Source organism: Lissotriton helveticus, chromosome 10 (genome assembly GCF_964261635.1).
Source record: "Lissotriton helveticus chromosome 10, aLisHel1.1, whole genome shotgun sequence".
Taxonomy (NCBI): domain Eukaryota; kingdom Metazoa; phylum Chordata; class Amphibia; order Caudata; family Salamandridae; genus Lissotriton; species Lissotriton helveticus.
Window position 1 is genome coordinate 1,006,828,281 of NC_136071.1, and position 23,859 is coordinate 1,006,852,139.

General features: G+C 47.4%; 1 protein-coding gene across 7 annotated transcripts in view; it reads left to right on the top strand.

The window, feature by feature from the left end:
- Positions 1–23,859, top strand: part of SNX13 (sorting nexin 13) — a 547,690-nt gene that overhangs the window by 144,106 nt on the left and 379,725 nt on the right. For all 7 annotated transcript variants that reach the window (XM_078663681.1, XM_078663683.1, XM_078663682.1 and 4 more), the window contains one exon: positions 8,888–9,009. In XM_078663681.1, the coding sequence (XP_078519807.1) occupies positions 8,888–9,009 (122 nt within the window). The remainder of the gene's footprint in view (positions 1–8,887; positions 9,010–23,859) is intronic.

Genomic DNA, 23,859 nt, shown 5'->3' on the forward strand with positions numbered 1-23,859 from the left:
CAGTAGTTTTGGTAAGGACCAGTCACCGTGCTTGCCTGCCAGGAACTGGTTTTCCCATTTATCGTCATCATCCAGCCAGTGGTCCGTGTGTTAGAGTTAATAGGCCATGTAATAGAGCTCCAGGCAGGTTATCTCAAGCCGCCCATTTCCCTTTGTCCTCTGTAGCATTGTTAGACGTACATGTTTATGCTTGGAGCCCACAGGACCTCCACCAGCAGCCCATCTAGTGTTTGGAAATAATGTCTGGCGACTCTATAGAGTGAGTGTTGTAGTGCGTAAAGGCATCAGGGCAGAATAATAATTTTTGCGACTGCTGTGTGCCACATAAAGGACAGAAGTAAATCTCTCAAGAATCTTATGGAGCCATGTATGCCCTCCACTACTCTCTCCACATTAAGTTCTAGATAAGAGGGGGCCGTAGTCATCAGTCAGATCCCCAGGAACGTAGTCCCCTCAGTCACTCAAAGGAGCCTCACCATAGGCATTGTGTCCATTGGTCCCATTGCCAATCTCAGTGGGAGCAGTTTAGATTTCCCTGAGTTTATATGGAGACCTGAGGCGTCTCCAAACCTCTGCAGCTTGGTGATGAGCATAGTTCTCCTCCATACTTGTATTCCCATGCAAAAGAACAGGCGCACGGCTCAGCTGTCTGAGGACATCGCAGCCCAAAGCACAAATGACTGGCAGAAGTTGGGCAACTTGGTTTTACAGTGTACTTTCAATCTGTATCACTTACTAGTTCATCTGGTGTGTGTGAGCCTCTAGATGAGCCCAGACTCCCTGCGGAGACAATTTGCTTGGCAAACTTGTTGGCACTTTGTGGTGTAGCACATCTGTGAGGCTTGTTATGGTGGGTGATCTTCAAGCGTTCCGGTTACAGCATGGCTTACTGTATACTGCCCCATGGTTCTCCCCTCGGTTGAAGCTACAACGTCAGGACTGCAAAAGGGCGGAGAGGGCTTGGAGGCGGGCTTACGACCCTATTGAGAAACTGAAATTTCGGGCAGCCATTAAAGCCTATCATCATTCCATCTGGGACGAAAAAAAGGCCTATTTTGAACATCGGATCGATAAGGCTGATAATGTCTGCAAAGAAATTTTCAAAGTGGTCCAGGATTTTACTTCCCCTGCGGTCTGTACTTCCAACCACACTCATACTGATGCGTGGATACAACAACTTGCCACCTTCTTTGTCAGTAAGATTACAGCCATCCAGGCCTCTCTCTCTAGCGCGCAATCTGATCTGAGCCATCTAACGCTACCCTGTTCTGAGGAAGACCATGGCCCTTTCCTCACTGTATTCCCTTCTATGGATCTTAGTACATCTTTGGAGCTTTTGTCCAGCCTGAAATCTGGTTCTCCATTAGATCCATGTCCGGCCAAATGCTTGGGGAAAGTGGCTTCCGCCATTAACATTCTGGTGAACCCCCTGCTGAATACATCTTTGTCGACAGGGGAGGTGCCTCAGGCTTGGAAGCGAGCCATGATCCTTCCGCTGCTCAAAAAACCCACCTTGGACCCCTTGATACATGCCAACTACAGGCCAATCTCCCTTCTCCCTGCTCTGGCTAAAGTGGCCGAGCGTTATGTGCACGGGATAATTTCCAGTTTCATCGAAGGAAACGACCTGTTGCACACTTCGCAGTCCGGCTTCCGTGCAAATTTTAGCACGGAGTCGGCTCTGCTGGAGGTCACTGATGCCATCAGGGAAGTACTCGATCTGGGGGGAAAGGCCGTGTTGGTCATGCTTGACCTGTCGGCGGCTTTCGACACCGTTCCTCATGATGCCCTCCTTGTAAGACTCTGGGAGTGTGGCCTGCGTGGAACGGTGTGGAACTGGCTAAAATCATTTCTGGCCGACCGCCGACAGACGATCTGGGCGCCTCCTTTTTCCGCTGACATGGCTCCGCTAGAGGTGGGAGTCCCGCAGGGTTCCATTCTCAGCCCTATGCTGTTTAACATCTTTATGGCCCCTCTGGCGGAAGTCGCGGAATCCTTTGGCGCCCAGATCGTGTCCTATGCCGATGACACCCAACTCCTGTTCACATGTGACAGGGGTGGGTCGTTTGATGGCACACAGATCAGGGACTGCCTGGGTGCGGTGTTTGAGTGGTTTAGAGGTCATGGCTTAAAATGCAACTCTGATAAGTCAGAGTTGCTCTTTTTCGGTTGCGCACCGGAACAAGACTGGAAATCCTGGTGGCCGCAGGATATGTTTCCTCCTGACAAGGTCGCTGTCCAGGCCAAGAATTTGGGAGTGATAGTAGATTGTGACCTATCCTTTGGACCCCACATCTCGTCCACTGTTGGGAAATGCTTCGGCATCTTACGGATGCTGAGGAAATTTCTTCCTCTACTATCACTCAACCACAGGAAGACAGTTGTTCAGGCACTAATCGGGTCGCGTTTGGACTACGCAAACGCGCTGTTTTTGGGTCTACCGAAATACCTTGTGACCCGTTTGCAAGTGGTCCAAAATTCGGCAGCCCGTGCCATCTTTGGACTCCCGAGGAGAGCTGGTGCCACTGCCTTATTGAACACCCTTCATTGGCTGCCTATCTCCAAGCGAGTCCTTTTTAAATGCCTGACGGTGGCCTTTAAGGCCCTACATGGTATTGGCCCCAAATACCTTGGGAAACGTTTTTCTCGGTATGTGCCAGGCAGGACTCTCAGGTCATCGGGTCTGTCTTTACTGACTGTCCCTGCAATCCGTCGTGTACGCTTGGGAGGTCGATCTTTTCGTTATTTGACTCCCAAGGCTTGGAATGAACTGCCACTGTCCCTGAGATCGGCCCCCTGTCTTCTTGCTTTTAGAAAGGACTTGAAGACATGGCTTTTTAGGAATTAGTCCTTTTATCTCTTTTTCTGTTGTGTGGTTGCTTTTCATGCTGTTCCTTTCTTTGCCAAAGCGCCGGGATGCTCCTCTGGAGTTGCCGTGCGCTATAAAAGAAATAAAGTAACATAAAGTAACATAACATACTGGCTTGTAGCTGTCACTTTAGGGATAAGTATTCTTGATGTGCCTCCTGAATTGCTACAGTGAAGCCAGTATAAATGGAGATGAAGTTACCTTCATGTGAAAGCGTCTGCTTTTCTTGTGCCATCCTAAGTGCAGCATAGTGGTCTCTGTAGTTGAAGGGGATCACCAGAATGGTGATGGTAACTTCGCTCATTAGTGGAAGACGACCTAGGGTATGGTGGGCATGTTTCAGTAGAGATAAACTGTAATCGCCAAACATAGTCTTTAGCAAAATCTTGGTGTAGAATGCTACGTTACCAACGTTTGTGGGCTCTGGACTGCCCACCAAGCGCAGATTATTGTGCCTTTATCTGGCGTCCAAGTCCTTGTTCTCTGCTTTGATAACACAGAGGAGCTTTGCCATAATGCCAAATTCTTCTGTAGATCCACTTTAGTCTTACTCAATAGTAAGGGATACAGGATGCTGCAGTGGATAGGAGCTTCTCCTCCTCTTTAATTGTCATTGACATTTGATCCACCCTGTAGGTAAAAGTGTTGAGTTTCTGGTCAATCGATGTGAAGCTTTCTTGCATTTGAAGAAGCACTGTTTTAACGTCTGGGTCCTCTGCAGGGGCGGCTCTTCCGCTACAGTGGAGGAGCGTCGCCCTACTGCTATGTGGGCAGTTGACAAAAGGAAAAATAAAAGGATAATAACTAAAGTTATTATCATTTTATTTTTCCATCTGTGTCTTACCAAGTCCGGGTTGGGGCTGCCTGTCACCGGAACAGTGGTGGCACCAATTTGAGTGCGCATGAATGTTTGGCCGGCCGTCTTGGGCCGGCCAAACATTCATACGCACTTTGCATGTTTCCCACTCAGGCTGCATGACATCCTGGGTGGAGAACATAACCAGGCTCCCAGTCCCTCTATGAGCGCCGAATCACGGCTCTCAGACCAATCACAACGCTGCTGTAAGGCAGCGTTGTAATTGGGTGGGAGCCTGGGCGCTTCCTGGTTCCTTCCTGCTCCTGGACTTCACCGAAGAGGATGGAGAAGAAGTGGGTGGCTGTCGTGCAGGTAAATACTATTTTTTTGTCTTTTAGTCCCCCCCCCCTCCTCCACTCCCACCACCCCCTATCCCCATTAAGTAGTGACCGCCACTGGTCCTCTGCTCCGGATGCGGCCTCCCGTGATGCTTCTGCTTCCTTGGCCAACAAGGCCCTAATGGTACTATTCTTGAACGCTAGTTTGGCTTTCTTGTTGTCTCCCTTTTCCATGGCGACTTCTGCACATATAGGTGCCCCTTTTGGAGCCACAGGATACAGAGGATTGTAGCTGAATTTATGCCGAATAGGCAAGCAGCCAATTGTGTGTAAAATTCTAGATATTACCCTAAATGTCAGTAATAGCACAGCCTTAAGCGCATGCCTGTAAATTACTGAAAACCAAAATATAGTTCAATTAAACCTACTGTGCGATGGCTTCCACCCACACTAATTACTGTCCAGGCAGAGCCATCTCATGACATTCATATAGCTCATCTGCAATGGCAAGCTGTATTGGGCTCTGTTTTCTCCAAGGATTGTCAGATCCCAGAAGTTTATTATAAGGGAGATTGTATTGTTAAACGGATGCTCCCAAAGTTACACACATGCTACATCAGCTTTCACTCAACAGCCCTCCTAGTGTATTCCTGGAGGGCCCCCAGTAAGCATTCTGTTAAGAGATTTAATATAGAATTGAAGCCCTGCACTTTCGCCCACGCTAACATGACACCGTACTGAAATGGTGTCACTCTCTGGGGCTTTCCTTGCTCCACCCAAGCCACCCTCCGATAACCGGATGTCGGGGAGCACAAGCAGGCCACCCAGCCCTTGCAACTCACTTGGGTGGGTTGGGGACAGCCGCTTGGATAACTGTGGCTCAGATGTTTCTCACAGTGCACTCTTCTTCCCAAGCACCTGATCATTGCAGTCACCCCCAGTGTCCACACCCCAAGGGTGCGCAGGCCTGATTGCTGCTCTGGTTGCAACGCTGGGCGCGTCTTTTTCGATGCCTCCACAGTGAAAGGCTGTGAAGTCCAATCGGCTTCCCGCATGTGTGCGCCCAGTTGTCAGAGGTTTCTACTGGAGTCTAAAGTGTTCCTGGAAAGTTGTTCCCTTCAGCTCATGCCAAAACAAAGTTATAAAGGATCCGCTGTGCCCTTGATTAAAGTGGATTGTACTCCCTGCGCAAGTAGCCCCACCATGGTGCAGCCATGGAGTCAGGCACTCTGGTGCTTCCTAAGAGACAGCGTTTTTACAACCAAGAGATTACCTTACCCTAGGTATGACAAACAATTGGCAAGACTTGGCTGGCGCAAACAGTAAGGGACCTTACTGGTTGGAGTCCATAATCTGACTGCAATGCACGAACTGTAGCATACTGTTAAACATTATGCAAAGTAATTGATTGAAGATATTTTCTTTTTAGCGTCTGGTATGTTTTAGAACCCACGAGAAGCTGGTAAAGTTGATGTCCAGTATGAGTGAAGTAGAGGAGAAAAGCGCAGGAAGCAGAGTGGGTTGACTATGCTTTGTTCGAAGACTGATCCCTTCAATAGCTTGCATGGAAGCACAAGAGAAACACACCTTGTGAACAGTGGCCAGAGTGTTAATCATTTGGCTTAGCTGAATATCGGTTCACCCCGTGTGACAAAGTCTGAACATTGCGATGCACAATCGTTTGAACTCTTGAGTTAATCTGATTGAATCGGAACATCATTTCACAGCGTTTAAATCTTGAGCTTGCCATCCAGACGTTCCAGGGGTAAATAGAAAGTTGTAGCCAAAGTCATAGTCACATAGGTTTTCCCTGACAAGAATTACGAAATCCTCAGATTAATACATAGGAGATATTCTCTATAATGGTGTGACTGATGACTACACTCTTTCTTTGATTCATGCCAAGCAACACTTCTAAGGTGGTAAGGGTCGCAACACATTATGAAGAAGCTGCTTTAGTTGAAACCAGAGGCCTCATTTAGTACTCCAAGAGATGGAGGTTTACTTTAGAGTATGAGGCCCATGTGTTTACACAGGCTGATGCAGGACAAGACTTCTAAAGGGCGGCTAAATAAAAATGGGGTGTGCAGATGAGGTTTAAATATAGTAGGGAATCCTGAGTTCCAGGTAATATGTTGTATGTTTACTTGATGGCTGAAGAGGATGCATTTGGGAGCCTATACAAACAGAGGTCCCCACTCAGTGGATTAGTAAGACAAATTGAGCACTATGTGCCTCTTCTTTCTCCCACCCCTCCTCTTCACCAACTTGGACTCCATTACTGCATGCACTGTGAGTTCCACCCTGAGGATTAAGAAATGTAATTTTTCCTATTCCAGATGTGGCACAAGTTCAGGATATGCCCATCCTATTTTTAATTAAGTTTGTAATTATGTTTGCATAATACAGTTTAATGAAAAGATACAAAATTAATTAAGGTCAGTTTCTATTTTTAACAGGAATTATTACAAGTTATTTCAGGGGTCTCCATATTCAGACAGCATGTTTTGACATGCTGTTGTTGAAATAGCTAATTTGTTAAATTGGTTCCCAAATTAAAACTATGGGCCTGGGTACGGGTTCGGCGGTCCATCAGACTGCCAAACCTGTGTTGGCGGTTCCTGGACAGCCAGACTGGTGATCTGCCTGCCGTATTATGAACACGGCAGGACTGCTGCGATTTACTGGGTTCATGGATCCCTCGACGGAGGCACGTCGGTCAGAGGCCTGATTATGCTTAAAGGGGCTGCTACGGCAGTGCTGAGTATATTAGGAGTTTCCTGACTGCCTCACTTTCAATGGCGGTGAGCCCGCGATTAAAAGTGCGGCAGTGAGAATACTTAGGGGGCCCTACAGGGGTGTTTCCTCAGGGCCATGGGATGCATGCAGGGGGGCCCATGGTGTACCCCCATTTTTGCATGCACCCACTTTCCAGCACGGCATAGACGTAACAGCCCATGCTGTGCAGGAACCAGGCTTTGGCGTTCCCACAGCGGTGCCTATTAAAAAGGCACCACAATGTTAACGCCAAAGCTGGTTTTCCTGCCAGACCAAGAGAAAACCCCTAATCTGGCAGACAGTCTGTATACGGTTTTGGTGGTTCTGGAATGGGGTGTTGCCGTGGCGACCGGCACGATGACTGCCAAACTCGTAATCAGGCCCCAAGTCCTGTAGTCTTGACTTATGCATCATTTTAAGAAGAAGCTGAAGGCTTGCTGAGCATAAAAAGGCAACATTTAACACTTGGGGCCAGATGTAGGTAGGCAAATACCGGTCGGTAACGGCCGACATTCGGTAATTTCGGCCGTTACCGACCGGTATTTGGAAAATGAGATGTAGGTGGGCATTTTACTGATTCGGTAACCGAATCTGTATTTTAAGGAATCTGTAAATTACCGATTCCTTAAAATACCGAATCGGTAAATTACTGATTTTGCTTTGTAGGGAGCACTCAAATGAGTGCTTTTCCCCTTTTAGGATTCGTTATTTACCACCAACTACAAGTTGGTGGTAAATAATGAAAACCTTGGAAAAAGCATTTTTTTTGCTTTTCCAACAGTGCCATGTTGCAGACATACATGCCCTTAGGGCATGTATGTCTGCAACATGTGCACCCATACACAATTGAGGGGTGCAACAGGGTGTCAAAGTGACACCCTGCCACCCTTTAATGTTTCCCCCTTTTACCGAATCGGTAAATATCAATTCGGCAATTGGCATTCATTCCTATGGGCCTACAGGCCCATAGGAATGAATGGCAATTACCGAATCGGTATTTACCGATTCGGTAATTACCGAAACTTACCGATTTCGGTAATTTTTTCGGAAAAATTACCTACATCCCATTTGCCTGTTCTTAAATACCGAATCGGTATGATTCGGTATTTAAGAATCGGGCCCTTGATGTGCATTTTAGCAGATGTGCAACAGCTGCAGTTCTGATACAGCTGTTTCTAGGTATATATTGCTTTTCTCCCTGTGGTAAAATATAACAAGCATTTGCAATGCAATAGGTCTCACATTCCTGAAAGTTTGAGCTATTGGCATTGCATTATTATTTGCAACTCCAATAGGTCAAACTTTCAGTAATGCGAGACCTGTTGCGTTGCAAATACTTCTTTATCTTGATATTACCGGCGGGATCCCACAACGTTCATCAGCAGGCCAGTGGCCTGTAGAAAAGGGCCTAAATGTTCCCCCTCCAGATAAAGACATGGATAGATGGATGCTGCATTTGCGTGTGACTGGGGGTGGAGGGGGTAGAAGGGAGGGTGTGCAAGCAAGAGATGGGCAGAGCTGGCCTACCAAAAGAATCAATTGCCGATGTCCGTTGGGAGGGGAACCAAGCACCGAACGGGGGGACAGATGCACAATATTAACCAACCAGAGAAAAGGAATTTTATAAAGCAGCCCAACTAACCAACCAAAGTGGTGGGTGTGGCCAAAGTCCCTGATAGCCCATTTACCGAATACTACATGCCTCGCAGAGCAGCGCATGCACTGCCCAGGCTTGACCTAAAACATGTTCAATATGTAAACATTTGGTGTCCTTTTCAGAGGAATTTTTTTTTTTTAGTGTTTCATGTCCCATTTGCTTCTACGTATCATATGTATGATACTCCATGTGGTATAGCGTGTGCTTAAAAGTGTACATTCTTTCCCTATTTTAAACATTTTCCATCATTTATTAAGCAGCAAAATAAGGTCTCTTTGTAAGTTGAATTACAAAATATCTTATAGATACGCTTTTAGTGGAATCTGCTGAGGGCAGAGGGGTTAATTTCACTTAAGTTCTCTCTCTGAATTGATAAAACAAAGTGTAACTGTTGTAATCTATTTTAAACGTGTTTATTGTCAATATTTAAAACCTTTCTTTTCTGTCAGGTCAAAAGAAATAGATTGGCAGCCTTATTTTACTACCCGACTTGTGGATGATTTTGCTACACATCTCAGAGTATTCAGAAAATCTCAGCAAAAAATGGCAGAAACGGATGATCAAAAAAAGGGTAACTTTTTTTTAAAGAATATCTGGGCCGTTTTGATTTCATGGCAAAAGGATGCAAACTGGTGACATTGCTTTAAGTTAAAGCACCTTTCACATAGAAAGGTTTGTAAAATAAAGGTCTGCATTGTTTTTTTAATTCTTGAGCCATTGCACTACAAATGTTAAACATAGATTCAAACGTAAACCATACAAAGGTTCTTATAAGAATGATGATTGCAGAGCTGTACTGCATAATGATGGGTGAGTGGAATAATGCAAGTCTAAACAGTAAAGACCAAGTAATGCATTATATATGATGTATGAAGTTAAGCAACGTTTTCACAGCACTGGTAGTGTTGGTGCTCCTGATAGTGATTGGTTTAGTATATTTAGGATCTTCATATGGAAAGATGAGGTTTTCCTTTTCTGCTGAAGCGGTTGAGTCTTCCATTGGATAGGTGCTAGAATGGCATGGGCCCGAGTAGGGAAGAGAATGACACAAGTGGATTTTGTGGGTAGTGAACCACATTTTGTACAGAAGGAGCTTTTACTGGATGTAGATGGAGATAGTTTCAGCTAGGTAGGCACAGTGATGCAATGGACCTACTTAAAAATGGGTTTGGGTAATTTGTGTAAAGCCCAATTGTGTTTTGAGAAAGCCTCATTGGTGTATATTAAGTTCAATGTTTTACACCTCTTCATGTTGGCTATGCTTTGAGCTCCTACACAGTAGGTGCTTTCCTGCCTTCTTGCATCTACCTGTAAGAAGCTGGTGTCCATTTACGGTATTGTTGGCTTAATCGCTCCCGAGGCTTGTCTCATTGACTTTCACCTTCATAATCCAAGCGGAGAAGTAGAAGTCGTAAGGGTGGACTGTTGATGAGGGTCAATGGTTCAGTTGATTTATTGGTAAGGGATGAGTAGATGACTGTAAATAGGAGATTTGAAAATCAGAGTGAAGTGGTTTTTGTAATTGGTGATAAGCATTTTGATTTGTCTGAAGGAATTTGTGAAATTAACATGAAGTGTTTTCTTCTACGAACTGTGAATAGGGGTGAGATGTGGAGGAAGATCAGTGTTTTGTAGTTTTAGGTCTTTTTGCTTGTCTTCTGCCTTTGTTGTCCAGTTCTAAGGCAGATAAGGTATTTGTCTGAAGTATTTTTCTGGTGCAGAATCTCACAGGGCATATTTTGGTAATCTTATGAAACCTTGATCAATAACTTTGTGGCTTATTTTAGGAATATATAGCCAGGCGCTGTTTGAGATATGTGGGAGACCGGAGTACTATTCCCTGAGAGTTTGGGCTTTGTTCACAATTTCAGGTAAATACTGGATTGCTGTTCCAGTGTTATTTATTAGTCACTTTAGCATTGAAATCTTTAGTTCACAGAACTGGGGGACAGGTGTGTGTTTGCAAAACTCATAATCCATGGTACTTACCTCATCGTACAGTCAGTCTATGCCCCAACAAGTGACAAAACTGATGTTCACAGACTCTCCATATCTTTTGGAAGAACTAAAGTACTGCTGGGAGGACAATGGGTTATTAATGTAGACCTTTTGCTGGATAGATTGAGTACCCCTGACTTGCTTCATGATAAAGTGAGGCACGTTTTGACGGATGTGATTCAAGATAATGCCCTGGTGGAACCTTGGTGATTACTTCATCCACGTGTGAGGGGAACATACATTCATCTCCTGCCTGCACAATATTCGTACCAGAATCAGCTACTTTCTTGCAATACAATTACTTGCTAGATATCTGATATAGGCAATAATAATATCAAGCAGGAACTCGGACCACAATCTCATTGATATCCAGTTGAAGTAGGCATGATAATACCACCTAAGGGGCTATGGTGTATGAAGGCATGTTTACACTCCCAGCTCAGCTAATTTATTAAGGAAAATAAAGATACAATTGTATCTGTGAAGACACATGGGGGGGAGGGCATACGCTGTCTGTTAACGAGAGATGTGGCAATTACAAAGAAACTTTCACGCACAACTACATTCGGTTTGGAATCCACAATCCACACCTTGTCTGTAGTGTACTCCAAATCCCAATCACATAGCGCTTTAAAAGCCTTACTAAAGGCTAACACAGATCTTAATGATTTATGTACGACAGAGGTGGAGAAATCCTTGTTCCAGCTCAGTGAACAGCATTATGAAAGGTTGGAAAAGGCATGTTAGATGCCGGTGGCTCTGCTTTGACAAGCTGAATCTGTTTTACAAAATCCCAGCCCTTTGCCAGGGAAATTCGAAAGGGAACTAATAACACACCAGACAGTAATAACAGAAGAATTCCTAAAATACTATGAGGTCCTATTCACTCTAATCCAAAAATCCAGAAATGGAGGCAGCCTTCTTTAGGGACCTACAGTTACCATGACTGATTAGAGTTGGCTTATACAATGGAAAGATAAATCTCTGAGGATTAAATTGCAGAAGCAGTTGGCAGTATAGCTACTAATAAGGCCCCTTGATTATCCCATTGTTAACATAAGTTTTCAAAGAGGTCTTAGACAAAGGACATCTAAAGGATGAATTTGTCAGGGACAGGATATCTGTTATACCTAAAGACCCACTGGAATGCTCAAATTACTGGCCCATCTCGCGTAACAATGCAGTTGTCAACATTTTAGCCACAGTCTGAAAACACTCAGCCCCTATTTTTCATTCTATTCCGCATAGGATTTATACCTGGTCATTCTTTCTCCAATCACTTCTGCACCCTCTCATCACATGGTAAGTTATGGTTGCCTTGGATGAGAATTGTATTTTTCCTGGATGGTGAAAAAGCGCTTAATAGGGTGGAATGGGGATCTCTATTCCGAACAATGGTACGCATGGGTAACAAGCAGAATTTCCTTTCCTTGACCAAAGGGACCTATCATAACCCTATGGCCGCAATCAAATGCAGAGGTTACACTTCACTCTTCTTCCGAATTCAGCGTGGACCAGACCTGGCTGCCACCTGTTAACCCTATTATGTCTACTAGCCCTTTTGATTGCGGTATAGTGAGTTGAACAGATAGAAGGAAATTAAAGAAAAGTAAAGCGTTCTATTATGTGGACAACATGTTGTTGGCTCTCAATAACCTTTTCGAGTCCACAACTGCATTGGTGAAACAAAAAGAAATATGTTTCGAAATTCTCCGGATACAAAATGAATTGGTCTAAATGTGAAGCTTCTCCCCTGACTCCTGCTACTATGAGAACCTCTGTGATAGCTATAGCCTTCTGATGGTTAACCTATAGATTGAAGTACTCAATAGTATATACCAGCCAAGGACTGGGAGACATGATTCTGGACAACCACTCTCCTTTCATTGATAAAATGAAAATAGACCTCCAGAAATGGTCATGTCTAAACCTTTCCTTTTGCAGCATGGTCCAAATCATTCAAATTAATTTAATGATCTGTTTTGTATGATTGAAGGGCTTGACTAAATGTATAACTGAGATAGAGCAGACTATCTCTAGTTTTGTCAGTAGCTCAAATTAAAAGGTTCAGAGTTGTATGCTACCGCACCAAAGAAGGACCTACATTTGGCACACACGGAGAGTTACTGGCTGGCCCACCAATTAGCACACACTGTTTACCTGTTATCCATGGACAAAACAACTCCTCCTTGTGTGCACATTGACTGACATGCATTGAATATTAACACCACAGATGACCATATTACACTACACAGCTGCATATGATTGTGACTACCAAACCCATCATATCTGCCTCAGATTACTTTTGGGGAAGGGCCCACAATTCCTAATAAATTGCATGGATATCCAATCGGATAGTACCCATATGGCGTAATGCCACCACCAAAATAGGGAGGGATAAGCTCAACTGGTAAATCAGGAAGAACCACAACATAAAATATCTTGTCAACATCATTACACACAACTCCCTGAAATCCTTTACTTCGCTTTTCCAAGGATATGGCCTCCCATTCACACACAAATGGCTATTATTTTAGATATCACACATGCCGATGGAGTCCTTGGGCAATCTCTTGCACCACTCACAAACTTCAGTGTAGCACAGTACATATACATTTGCAAGGATTTTGGGAGTACAATATCAGGCCTGTATGCTAACTGGTCAGTGCCAACTTCTTTTTAGAAACAACTAATGATCTGTGTCAGTGGTGGGAAAATAGACCACAAACTCAATTTCAGGAGGATGAATGAGACTAAATACTTGTGGCGTATAACAAAGGGCTAAGGGCTAAGGTTACAGTTACACGTCAAATTCTCCACTGTTGGCACTGGTCTCCGGTGACACTGCTAAAGTCGAAACTGCAACGATCCAAGTGTTGGAGGTATGGAGAACATGATAACAATATTGTTCACATACTGTGAAATTGCAAATATTCGAATATTCATGCTTATTGGCCCAATACTACATGAATCCTGATTTTCAGGTACAAAGTCCCTTTGATGTTTAGGATAGCGCTCTTACACGATACTCTGCCCCTCCAGCAGAGACATTTCAAAGGATGGGCAAAGTGGGCAATTGCCCCGGGGCTCCTGGGAAAGTGAAGTCTTGCTTTTGTATACTTCTTACTATTTCTCCTTCTCATCTTTTAACATATAATTCATTATTATTTGGCATTGTGGTACTTGAATTAACGAAGGAGAAGATAAGGAGTAATACAATTCATAGCTGTTTCGAACAACTACAGCCCAAAATATTTGTTGCTCGAGGCTCCCAAAATTCTTATAATGACTGTGCGCTACGGTGTCTTTCACTGCTCAAGAATAGGTGATTTACTACAGGTGTGGGTGTGGCTAAGGTCGCCATTCTACGCCTTTGTAACACTGACCAGGTTCCTTGCCTTTAGACCTGATTAGAAGTCCTGTTCCCATTCCCCCCTTTGCCCCCCCCTCCTTTGCCCCCCCTCCCCCCCCCTCCAGTCCCACCCCCTCCTCCTGCATTTAGAAATGTGAGCGTGTGACAGCAAGAGTCCCTTTTTCTCCCTCCCCCCAAGTCTGTATATTTACTGAGGAGGCGGTAGAGGCCCCTGTCCACTTGTGCTTGCATAGTGTTATTTAGTATTCCCCCTTCAAAAGGAAGCGAGAAACAAAAGAAAAAGAAAAGAAAAATATCACTGCAATAAAGGATATCTGCTTGCTGCATTGTTCTGAGGTAGTTGATCTATGCGCTTCCTTCTATTTCGTCGTTGCTTGTGGCTTAGAGTTCTGTTTGGCATTGTGTGTTACGCTAGTGTTTCCCTGAGGAAACTGAGGTAGATACAGTTGTGATTCCTCCTTGTGCTAGCTGCGACTCGGCTCAAGGCGTTTGTGGCGTCTTCTTTCTCCCTTGAGGTAGATACGTTGATTGAGTTCAAAAGGCTGCGCAGGTATAACATTCCTGGGCTTGTGCAAGTGTTCCGTTGTTTTCTCGTCTATTTAGGCTTTATACGCATCCGCCTTCCGCCGCGTCCGATGAGGCTCTTCTTTTTGCTCCCGGGCTTTGTGACTCCATGCTCTCTGGCTCCGGACCTGTTAGGTATCTTTTTAGCTCGTTGGGGTCTTCGAAGATGAGTGTGTTGTTCCTGTATGTTATTTTCATTCTGGCTGGTCCGGCAAAGCTAAAGGTGATGTTGTCTCTTCGCATTTTGTCCCGTAAGGCCAGGAAGCCTTTCCTAGTTTCTACTCTGAGCTTGGAGTAGTCTTGCATTATCGTTATTTTTTGGCCGTTCAGAAGCATCAGTTGGCCTTTCCTGGCTATGGCAAAGATAGCTTCTGTCTGATTGCCTCTCAGTGGCTTGCATATGATGGGTCTCGGGCTGTTGCTGTTTTGGGTCCTCCTCGCCGGGATTCTGTATTCCTTTTCGATTTCAAAGGGTCTCTCGAAAGTTAGTCCCGTGATTTTGGGTAGGAGGTTCTCCAGCATTGTCGCACAAGTTCCTGGGATGTCCTCTTCTTCTTCTGGGACTCCTAATAGCCTTATGTTCCCCTTCCTGCTCTTGTCGTCCTATTCTGCCTGGATCCGATCCAGGGTGTTCATTTTCCTGATGACTATGCCCAGGTCCTTGTGAGTTACTCTTGTGAGGTCTTCCAGGTTACTGACTCTTTTTTCCGCCTCATCTATTCTGCCCTCGGCTTTGCTTTGTGCTGCCCTTATGGCTATTGCTCCATCTGGATGTTGTCTACTATTCTTTTTGTAGCTTTTGCCAAGTCGTTGCCCTCTGTTATTTTCTTCAGGAGTGTCTCCATCGTGATCGTTTCGCTGTTTTGGCCGTTCTTGAGCTTGCCTGGGGACTCCGGGTAATCGTTCCTGCTCTTTTTGGGGTCGTTGGCGACCTTTTTATCGTCCTTGCCCGCCATTGTTTCGAACCCTCTCCTAATTTGGTGCAAAGTGGCCCTTCCTGCTCTTTGTTGCTTAACGGGGCTTCCGGTTCTGCTTGGGATGGCACTCTTTGATAGTCGGGATGTGTCTCGAAAGCGACTTGGCTCTGTTACTGTTCTAGTTCTGGTCTTTGTCTTAGTCTCCGCCAGTTCCCTTACAGTTGCTGGTCTGCGGGTGCTTCCTTGCCTTGGCCCGATCTGTATGTATTTGCTTTTGCCGCCCTGGCTTTGCCGCGACCTGCTCTCTGGGGTGCTTACCGCCTGGGTTGTTGGTGTGATGCAGCCTCTCGCAGAGCTATGCGCCACCCGGGGTGTAGGATGCCTGCTGTGCAGTGCGCTGATGTGCTTGTTTTGGTGTTGTTTGCCTTCTGCAACCGTGCACAGGCGTCCGCACTGGCGATCTTCTCGGCGCCCCCCCGCGTCTGCTAGGCCTTTGCCTTCGTTTGCTTTGCTGCCTGGGGTGTGGAGTTTTATGGTTCCTTCTCGTTTGCTCGTTTTGCTTCTGCTTCCGCTCCGCTTCAAAATGGCCGCCTTGTTATGTTGGTTTGTGCCCTTCTCACGATGGCCACCGCTCGTTTGTGGCACCCTTGTTAAAGGAATGGCTGCTTTCCCCCTTCTCTGTGCTCCGCCTAGAGTCCGCTTGTGGTGCTCGTTTGTGCTGACTTGGCGCGCGGTCTGCCTTAGCGTTGCAGCGCACCCTGGGGAGTATTGCTGGTACTAACTCGCCGCTTGTGCTTGCTTGGGGGCTTTTGTGTTGTTTCGCCTTAGCCGTTTCTTCTTCCGACCTTTTCCCCTCCTAAGATGGCCGCCCCTGGTGTTGTTGTGCCTCCCCCAAGATGGCCGCCGTTTGTTTTCGTTTATTGTTTCCCGTTTGTAACTCCCGGCTTAACGTGGCTGCTGCTTGATGTTACTTTCTGTTCCTTTAAACTTGCTACTGAGTGTTCCCCACCGCCACCGCAGCCACTGCACTGTCCCTTTCTCTGTGCTCTCTGTGGTCTGTGCCTCTCGATTCGCAGTCGCGCTTGCCCCTGGCTCACCTTCCTTTCGCTTGTGGGCCGCCGCGTTTCTCCCTTTGGGGTCTGCGGTGGCGGTTTTACTCACTCGCTTGCTCGCTGGGATGCCGGTGTGCCGCTTCTCTTTGGGGCGGGAGCAGCAGTGTGGCGCTTGTCCCCACTCTACAAGATGGCGTCTCCTTGTTAGTTTAGTTTTCGTTCCTGAGGGGGGGGGTGGGGTCTGTTCTCACCCCCGTTCGCTGCCCCCGAGTTGTTTTTTGTCCTCGCTCTTGGCTGCCTGCCTCACCCCCAGGGATGTGCTTCTGTTGCCTTGGTGCTTCCCTCTTTTGTCTGGCGTGCGCTGTAGCTGCTACTGTCTGCTAGCCCGCTTGCGGTTCTCCGCCACCATCTTGCACCTCCTTCCCTCTCGTACCGAGCTTGTTTGTCGCCGTTCCTTTCTTTTCGTATCTCTTTTTTGTACTTCCGGTGCTTTGTCCGCGGGCAGCCTGCCTTCATACGTCTTTTGCTGTGTCCGGTGCCTCACACCCAGCTCCTCCGCGTTGCTATCGCCGTTTGTTCGACTTGGGGGTCGGGAGCTCAAGACCTACGAGTGAAGGGGGGAATGGGAGAGTACGAACGATCACCACAGTACAGAAGCATGTTTTACTCTCTATATATGTCTTTACTATCTCTATTTTCCTACCTATACCCGCCTCATACACCCATAGCACAAGGGGTGGTCTACCCAACGACCGAAGAAGCTCGACGGGACCCACAGTAGGCTTAAGCATGCCACCGGACGAACTACGCACAAGAAGCGGAAAAAAGGAACCACCATCACAGCGCCGACACAGCCCCAACTATCACAAACCAAGCAAACACCAAATCTTAAGGTGGTGTCCCTAAACGTCAAAGGCCTTAATCACCCTGTAAAACGCAGGAAAACACTCGACTACCTGGCAAACTGAAAGGAGACCTCTACGTACTACAAGAAACTAGACTTTCACAGGAAGAGGCTTCACACCTGAAAGCGAGGTGGATAGGGGAAGTCCACTGCTCTCCCGCCAAACTCAAGAAACGGGGAGTAGTAACAATAATAAGCAAAAAAGCCAACATGACAGCGAAAGCCACGTACGCAGACGAGGAAGGCAGAATACTAGTGACAAGTCTGGGAAGAGGAGAGGAGACAACACACGTGGCCAACATATACGGGCCAAACTCGGACGACAAACAATTCTGGGAGAAGACCACCACTAGACTATCGGAAATCCCACAGGACGACCTTCTCCTCGTGACAGGGGACATGAACCAGGTCATGGACCAAGCAATGTACAGACTCCCACACAGGATAAGCCATGACACCCACAACCCCAACATTCTGAAGAACCTATGCACCAAGCTCCACTTCACGGACCCGTGGAGACTGCAGCATCCTGACTCACGCGAATACAGCTTCTACTCCCACCCACACAACTCCTACAGCAGAATTGATTACATCCTAATGTCCCAAAAATACTCCCACCTGATCGATCACACCGAAATAGCACCCATAACCATCTCAGACCATGCACACATCTCACTTTCAATGAGCGGAAGACACAACGAACATGCAGCCAGCAGATGGAGACTAAATGACGACATCCTGCAAAACGCGAGCAACATTAAAGAAATTGAAGAGGCCATAAAGGAATACCTAGACATCAACGGCGAGGTGGGAAAGGACACCATCTGGGACGCACTAAAGGCAACCATCAGGGGGAAGCTCATCAACATCAAGTCCAGAATGAACAGAGGCAGGAATAAGAAAATAAAAGAACTGGAAGATCAGATAGGAAGCCTAGAGAAAGGTCACTGCGCGAACTTATCAGACAAAAACACCTTAACAGACCTAACGAAGAAAAAATACGAGCTGAACAAAATACTGAACGAAAGAGCTGGCACCTGGATAAACAAATTCAAGGCCATAAACCTATGCTCAGCCAACAAAGCAGGGAAACAACTGGCCTCGTACCTGAAAGCAAAGCAGAGACAACACGCAATCGCAGCCATAACGGACAAGAACAACAAAACACACACAACGAACAAAGGTATCCTAGAGGTCTTCAGACAGTTCTACCAAGAACTATACAGTGCGGACAAGAACCTGGAAGACGATGGGGGGAGAGCCTACTCCACAGAATCAACCTGCCCACACTCTTAAATGAGCAAAGAGAGACACTCGAAGAGAACATTACAGACGGTGAGATCGATGCAGCAGTCAACCAGCTGAAGCCGAACAAAGCCCCAGGCCCAGATGGATACACCGCAGCCTTCTACAAGAGATTCCTCTGCCAACTGAGACCGACCATGGCAAGAACGTACACACACTGCATCCAGGGAGGCAGAATGACGGAGTCTATTGCAGAAGCCAATATCATTGTAATCCCCAAGGAAGGAAAAAACCCACAAGTTCCACAAAACTACAGACCCATATCACTCATCAACGTAGACTGCAAAATATACGCAAAAATACTGGCAAATAGACTGAACAGGGTGCTACCAACACTCATCCACAATGCACAGGTGGGCTACATCAAAAACAGACTTTCACAGGACAACACTAGACTGCTCAGCCACCTCATTAACCAAACAACGCACAGTACAGAACAGGCGGTCATGATAGCACTGGACGCGGAGAAGGCCATCGACAGAGTATCCTGGCCCTTCCTAGATGCATGCATGCAGAAATTTGGCCTGGGCACTAAGTACAGGACAATGGTCATGGCCCTGTTTAACAAACCTAGAGCCAGAGTCGTGGTGAATGGGGGGCTTATCAGAAGCCTTGACACTAGAAAGAGGCACGAGGCAAGGCTGCCCCCTATCACCTGGACTCTTCCTGCTAGCACTCGAACCACTGCTAGCCATGATAAAGGACAACAAGAACATATCTGGCGTCACAATCAAAGACAAGACTGTGAAACTGGCTGCATACGCAGACGACATCCTCATCACCACTACAAAACCCAAGACCTCAATCTCAGCCATAATGGACACCATAGGAGAATATACAGCCGCCTCAGGATACAAGCTTAACAAAGACAAATCTGAATGCAAGCCAATGAACGTACACACCACAAGAACTGTGCTGGGGCAATCAGGCCTAGCATGGCAAACAAAACCACTCAAATACCTGGGGCTACTGTTTGGGAGGGACCTAAAAGACACCGTAGAGCACAACGAGGAGGCAACCTTAAGGAAAATAAAAGAGAGACTAGACCTCTGGTCGCCCAAATACACCAGCTGGTGGGGCAGGGTGGAAACAATCAAGATGATGGTAACACCGGTGGTAAACTATACACTCAGTATGCTCCCCCTAGCCATGACGGAAAACTTCCACAAGAAGCTCGACAAATTATTGAACAAATTCCTATGGCGAGACAAAAGACCAAGCATAAGCCTACAGAAACTGCGACTGACAAAAAACCTGGGTGGACTAAACTTAACGAACTTCAAACACTTCCAAACGGCCTGCCTGGCCAAACAAGGTCTCTTCTGGATCACAAACACCCAAGACTACGAACCCGAGTGGCTGAAGGTAGAGAGGAACATCTTGGGAGGACTAAACCCGATAGCACTACTTACTGCAAACAAACACCCCCTTAGACTAAACCCTATCATCAGACACACCAAAGAGGCCCTCGTGAAGGTAGACAAGCTTATGGGTCAGCGCATCAGAGGAACAAACTGGGAGTCAATCTGGCACAACTCGAAGATACTCTACCAGACCAAAGCCCTCGACAACGAACTATGGATAAAGAGTGGAATCACAACCCCAAACCAGCTAGAAACGAAGAACACCCCACTCACCTTTCAAAACCTCCAACAGCTCCACAGTCTCCCAGATATAGAGCTGTACACATTCCTAAAAATAAAGATGGCCATAACAAGGACAAACCTAAGCAAAACACCACCAACGATAATCAAATACATGGACAACCTCAATGCCACAGGCCACCACACAGCAAAAATATACACACTACTAAGCCCTCAAAAATCCACGCTGAATAAAAAAGCGATGAACACCTGGGAGGAACTAGCGGAAAGACACCTGAATGACGAGGAAAAAAACACACTATGGAAATCAGCCACCATCAACAAAGTCACACCACAACTGGCGCAAACAAAATTTTGGCTCCTCCACAGAGCCTACTGGACCCCAGCGAGGCTCCACAAAACAGGCATAAGGAACACAGGAACGTGCTGGAATTGCGAAAAAGAGAACGGCAGCCTGGAACACCTCATCTTCGAATGCCAAAAAGTCAGGAACTTCTGGAAGAAGGTAAACCACTTCATCAACGACGTGTTGGGCAAAAACATACCAATCACCTTCGCTGATCTGGCCACAGGGTTCATGACACACAGCCTGGAAAACAAAGAGGAAAGGGATCTAGTTGACATCCTACTAACAGCGGCAGTTAAAATCATATTAACAAACTGGAAAAACACTGCCAAAGCCACCTTCAAAAACTGGATTAACTGGGTCACCTTCCTCAGAGGCGCGGACAACATCACAGGCAAATACTCGAAAGAACATAACGCCAAAAACGGCATGTGGGAAGCCCTTGATGCACATCTCGAACAAGCCTGACCCCCCCCCCCCCCTCTCTCCTTTCTTCTTTCGGTCGGGGGGACACCGCGCACAAGGAATGTTAAACCCGTACATACCCCCCTCTGTCTTTCTTTTTTTTTTTTTTTTTTTTTTGCATACTTTGTACTGTCTGTATCCGCTGATATGCATATCTATGTTTTAATAAAAAATTTTGGTAATAAAAATTTTAAAAAAGAGACCTGTTTAAAGTGGGTTACTTTGACAAGCGGATTTATAAGCCAAATGGTACAATTTGAAGATGGTAGAGAAATTTCTCTTGTACGAAATTTGGTTCTGTAGTAGGGGATCTCTGTGTATAGTCATAATCTAGTGAAGAGTCCCGCCCATGTGCGTGGACCCCGGAGCAATCAAAAATAATCTCTTACAGTGTCAAAAAATGCAGAAATGCATAGACACTTAAGAGAAATTTTAAAGACAGATAATGCAGCCAAAAAGGCTACACTGTCCAGTACTTCAACTAGAAATTCCACCATAAAATCCACAAAACAGCAAAAGCCTGTACAGATTTCATGCTTTAACAGCAAACTCCCTCAGGAATGATAGAGAGAAGAACCTGGACAGACAAGCCCCATAGGCTGCCATTATGTGGCTTAAATAGGATACTGTGCCTTTAAGGAACCTTCCAGAACCTTCTCCCAGTATCCCAGAATGCATAGCAGGTCCAACTTAGTTTCAGTTCTTTTTTCCGGCTCCTGCAAGCAGGACCCTGGAGCATTGAGCTCTCCCTTTTCAAGGGTTTTGTTGGTGTTTTTACACTAAATTCGATTTTTGGTGCTTTTAAAGTACTTTGGTGGTTTTCCTCTTGGGTTTCTGCACTCTTTTATTGTCCATGATGCCAGCATTATTTGACAAATGCCCGGAGTGCTCCAGGAAGAAGGCCAAGTCAGACCCCCATGAGGTCTGTATCCTCTGCCTTCCCTCTTACCACATCCCTGAGGACTGTGTGATCTGCAGAGGCTTCTCTGGAAGGACCCTGAAGGACAGGAGAAAGATCAGACTTCAGGGACTTGAAGAGAGAAGATTGAAGGCACGAGGTGGGTCAGGAGGGGCTCCTTCTGCCCATGCTGAGGCCTCTGGGGGGCTCCCCAGGGGCAGAAAGTCCAGCCCGCGCCCAAGATCTCCGTCTGGGTCAGTTGCGATGACCACGACGTCGAGAGGGCGGTCCACGGCCAGTTCCCGGTCTCCCCAGGGCTCTGGGTTGAGAAAACGTCGCCCGTCGACGTCGAGGGACGTGTTCCGGCCGCTGTCGAAGCCGGTGTCGATCTCCTCGTCGTCGCCGTCGGCGTCGAGTGGTCGACATCGGAGGGCCCAGCGTCGGCGCTCGCCGTCGAGGCGACACCGCCGTTCGCCGTCGAGGACTTCGTCGTCGAGGGGATCCTCGTCGTCGAGACCGCCGTCGAGACGGGAGAAGTCTCCGGCGCCGTCGACGTCGAAACATTCCAAGAGATCGACGTCGAGACGTTCAAAGAGATCGACGGCGAGACGATCGAAGAGGTCGAGGTCGCCGTCGAGGCACCATCGCCCGTCGTCGAGGTTTCGTGGTTCGTCCATCTGGTCGGGGTCGACGTCGAGACGTAGACACCGTTCGACGTCGAAGAGTGAGAAACGGTCGACGCCGAAGGGCCGCTCGACGTCTAAGGATCCACGGTCGTCGTCGGGGCACCGATCTTCGGCCTCTGGAGGCCGTAAGGACAGGCCCAGGACTGTGGGGGGCTCCCCACGGTCCGACCAGGATGATGGCTCGCCGGGAACGGCGTATTCCGAGGTTTATACCCCGAAGAAGCCGTCTGCACCTTCGCTGCCTCCTGTACCGAAGGGTCCGCCTCCGAAGGCTCCGACCCCTCCGCCAGTGCATCCTCTGCCGGCTCCGCAGGCCCCGCGTCCGGTGACGCCCCCACCCCCGGTTCCGCCGAGGGCGGTGTCGATGCCCAAATTTCCGACGCCACCGAAGAAGACTCCTAGGAAGCCTAGGGCGTCTGAACCGGGGAGGCCGACGGACCGTCCGAGACCCAAGAGATCGAGGTCTCGCTCGGGGAGAAGGGACAGATCCAGGAGTGGACGTGGTTCTTCGAGATCCAGGCATCGCCATAGGAGGCGTAGGTCCAGGTCACGGTCTGCATCTGGGACCCGTTCTTACTCTCCCACGCTGTCTGATTCGCCGGAGACTAGGGTGTCCCCTATAGACGATATCAGCACGTTCCAGGAGGTACTCCTGCGTGGAGCGGCGAAGTTGGGGATCAAGGTTGAAACGCCTACAACTTCGACTTCGGTGATCTTTGAGACATTACATAAAAAACACATGTCTCGCCCGCTGCTACCTCTGGTGCCGGGGCTCCTCGAACCGGCTGAACAGCTCTTCCTGACACCGGCAGTGGTGAAGTCTGCGCCTTTCAGGCTCCTCAAAAAGTACAGAGCTCCGGACTCGGACCCAGCCTTCTTGAGAAAGGACCCGGTGCCGGACTCGGTTATTGTGACGGCGGCCCGGAAGCTTCATGCCACCTCCCCTGCATCCACGGTGCCTCCAGACAAGGAGAGCCGCTGGATCGACTCTGCTGGTCGGAAGGCGTGTGGTACGTCCTCCTCTTCGATGAAAGCTGCCAGTGACTCGGCGTTGTTGGGTCGTTACGACCGTGCACTGTGGGACTCAATGGAGCAGTTTGCAGACCTCGTTCCTCGAGACCGCAAAGAGGACTTCATGGAGATCGTCCAGGAGGGGATGCTGGTCTCTAACCAGGCCATCAGCGCCGCGGCGGATATCTCCTTGCTGTCTGCGCACGGATACTGCCACGGGATTAACCAGAGACGCCATGCTTGGCTCAGGTTGACGTCTCTTAAACCGGAAGCACAACAACGTGTGGCGAATCTCCCG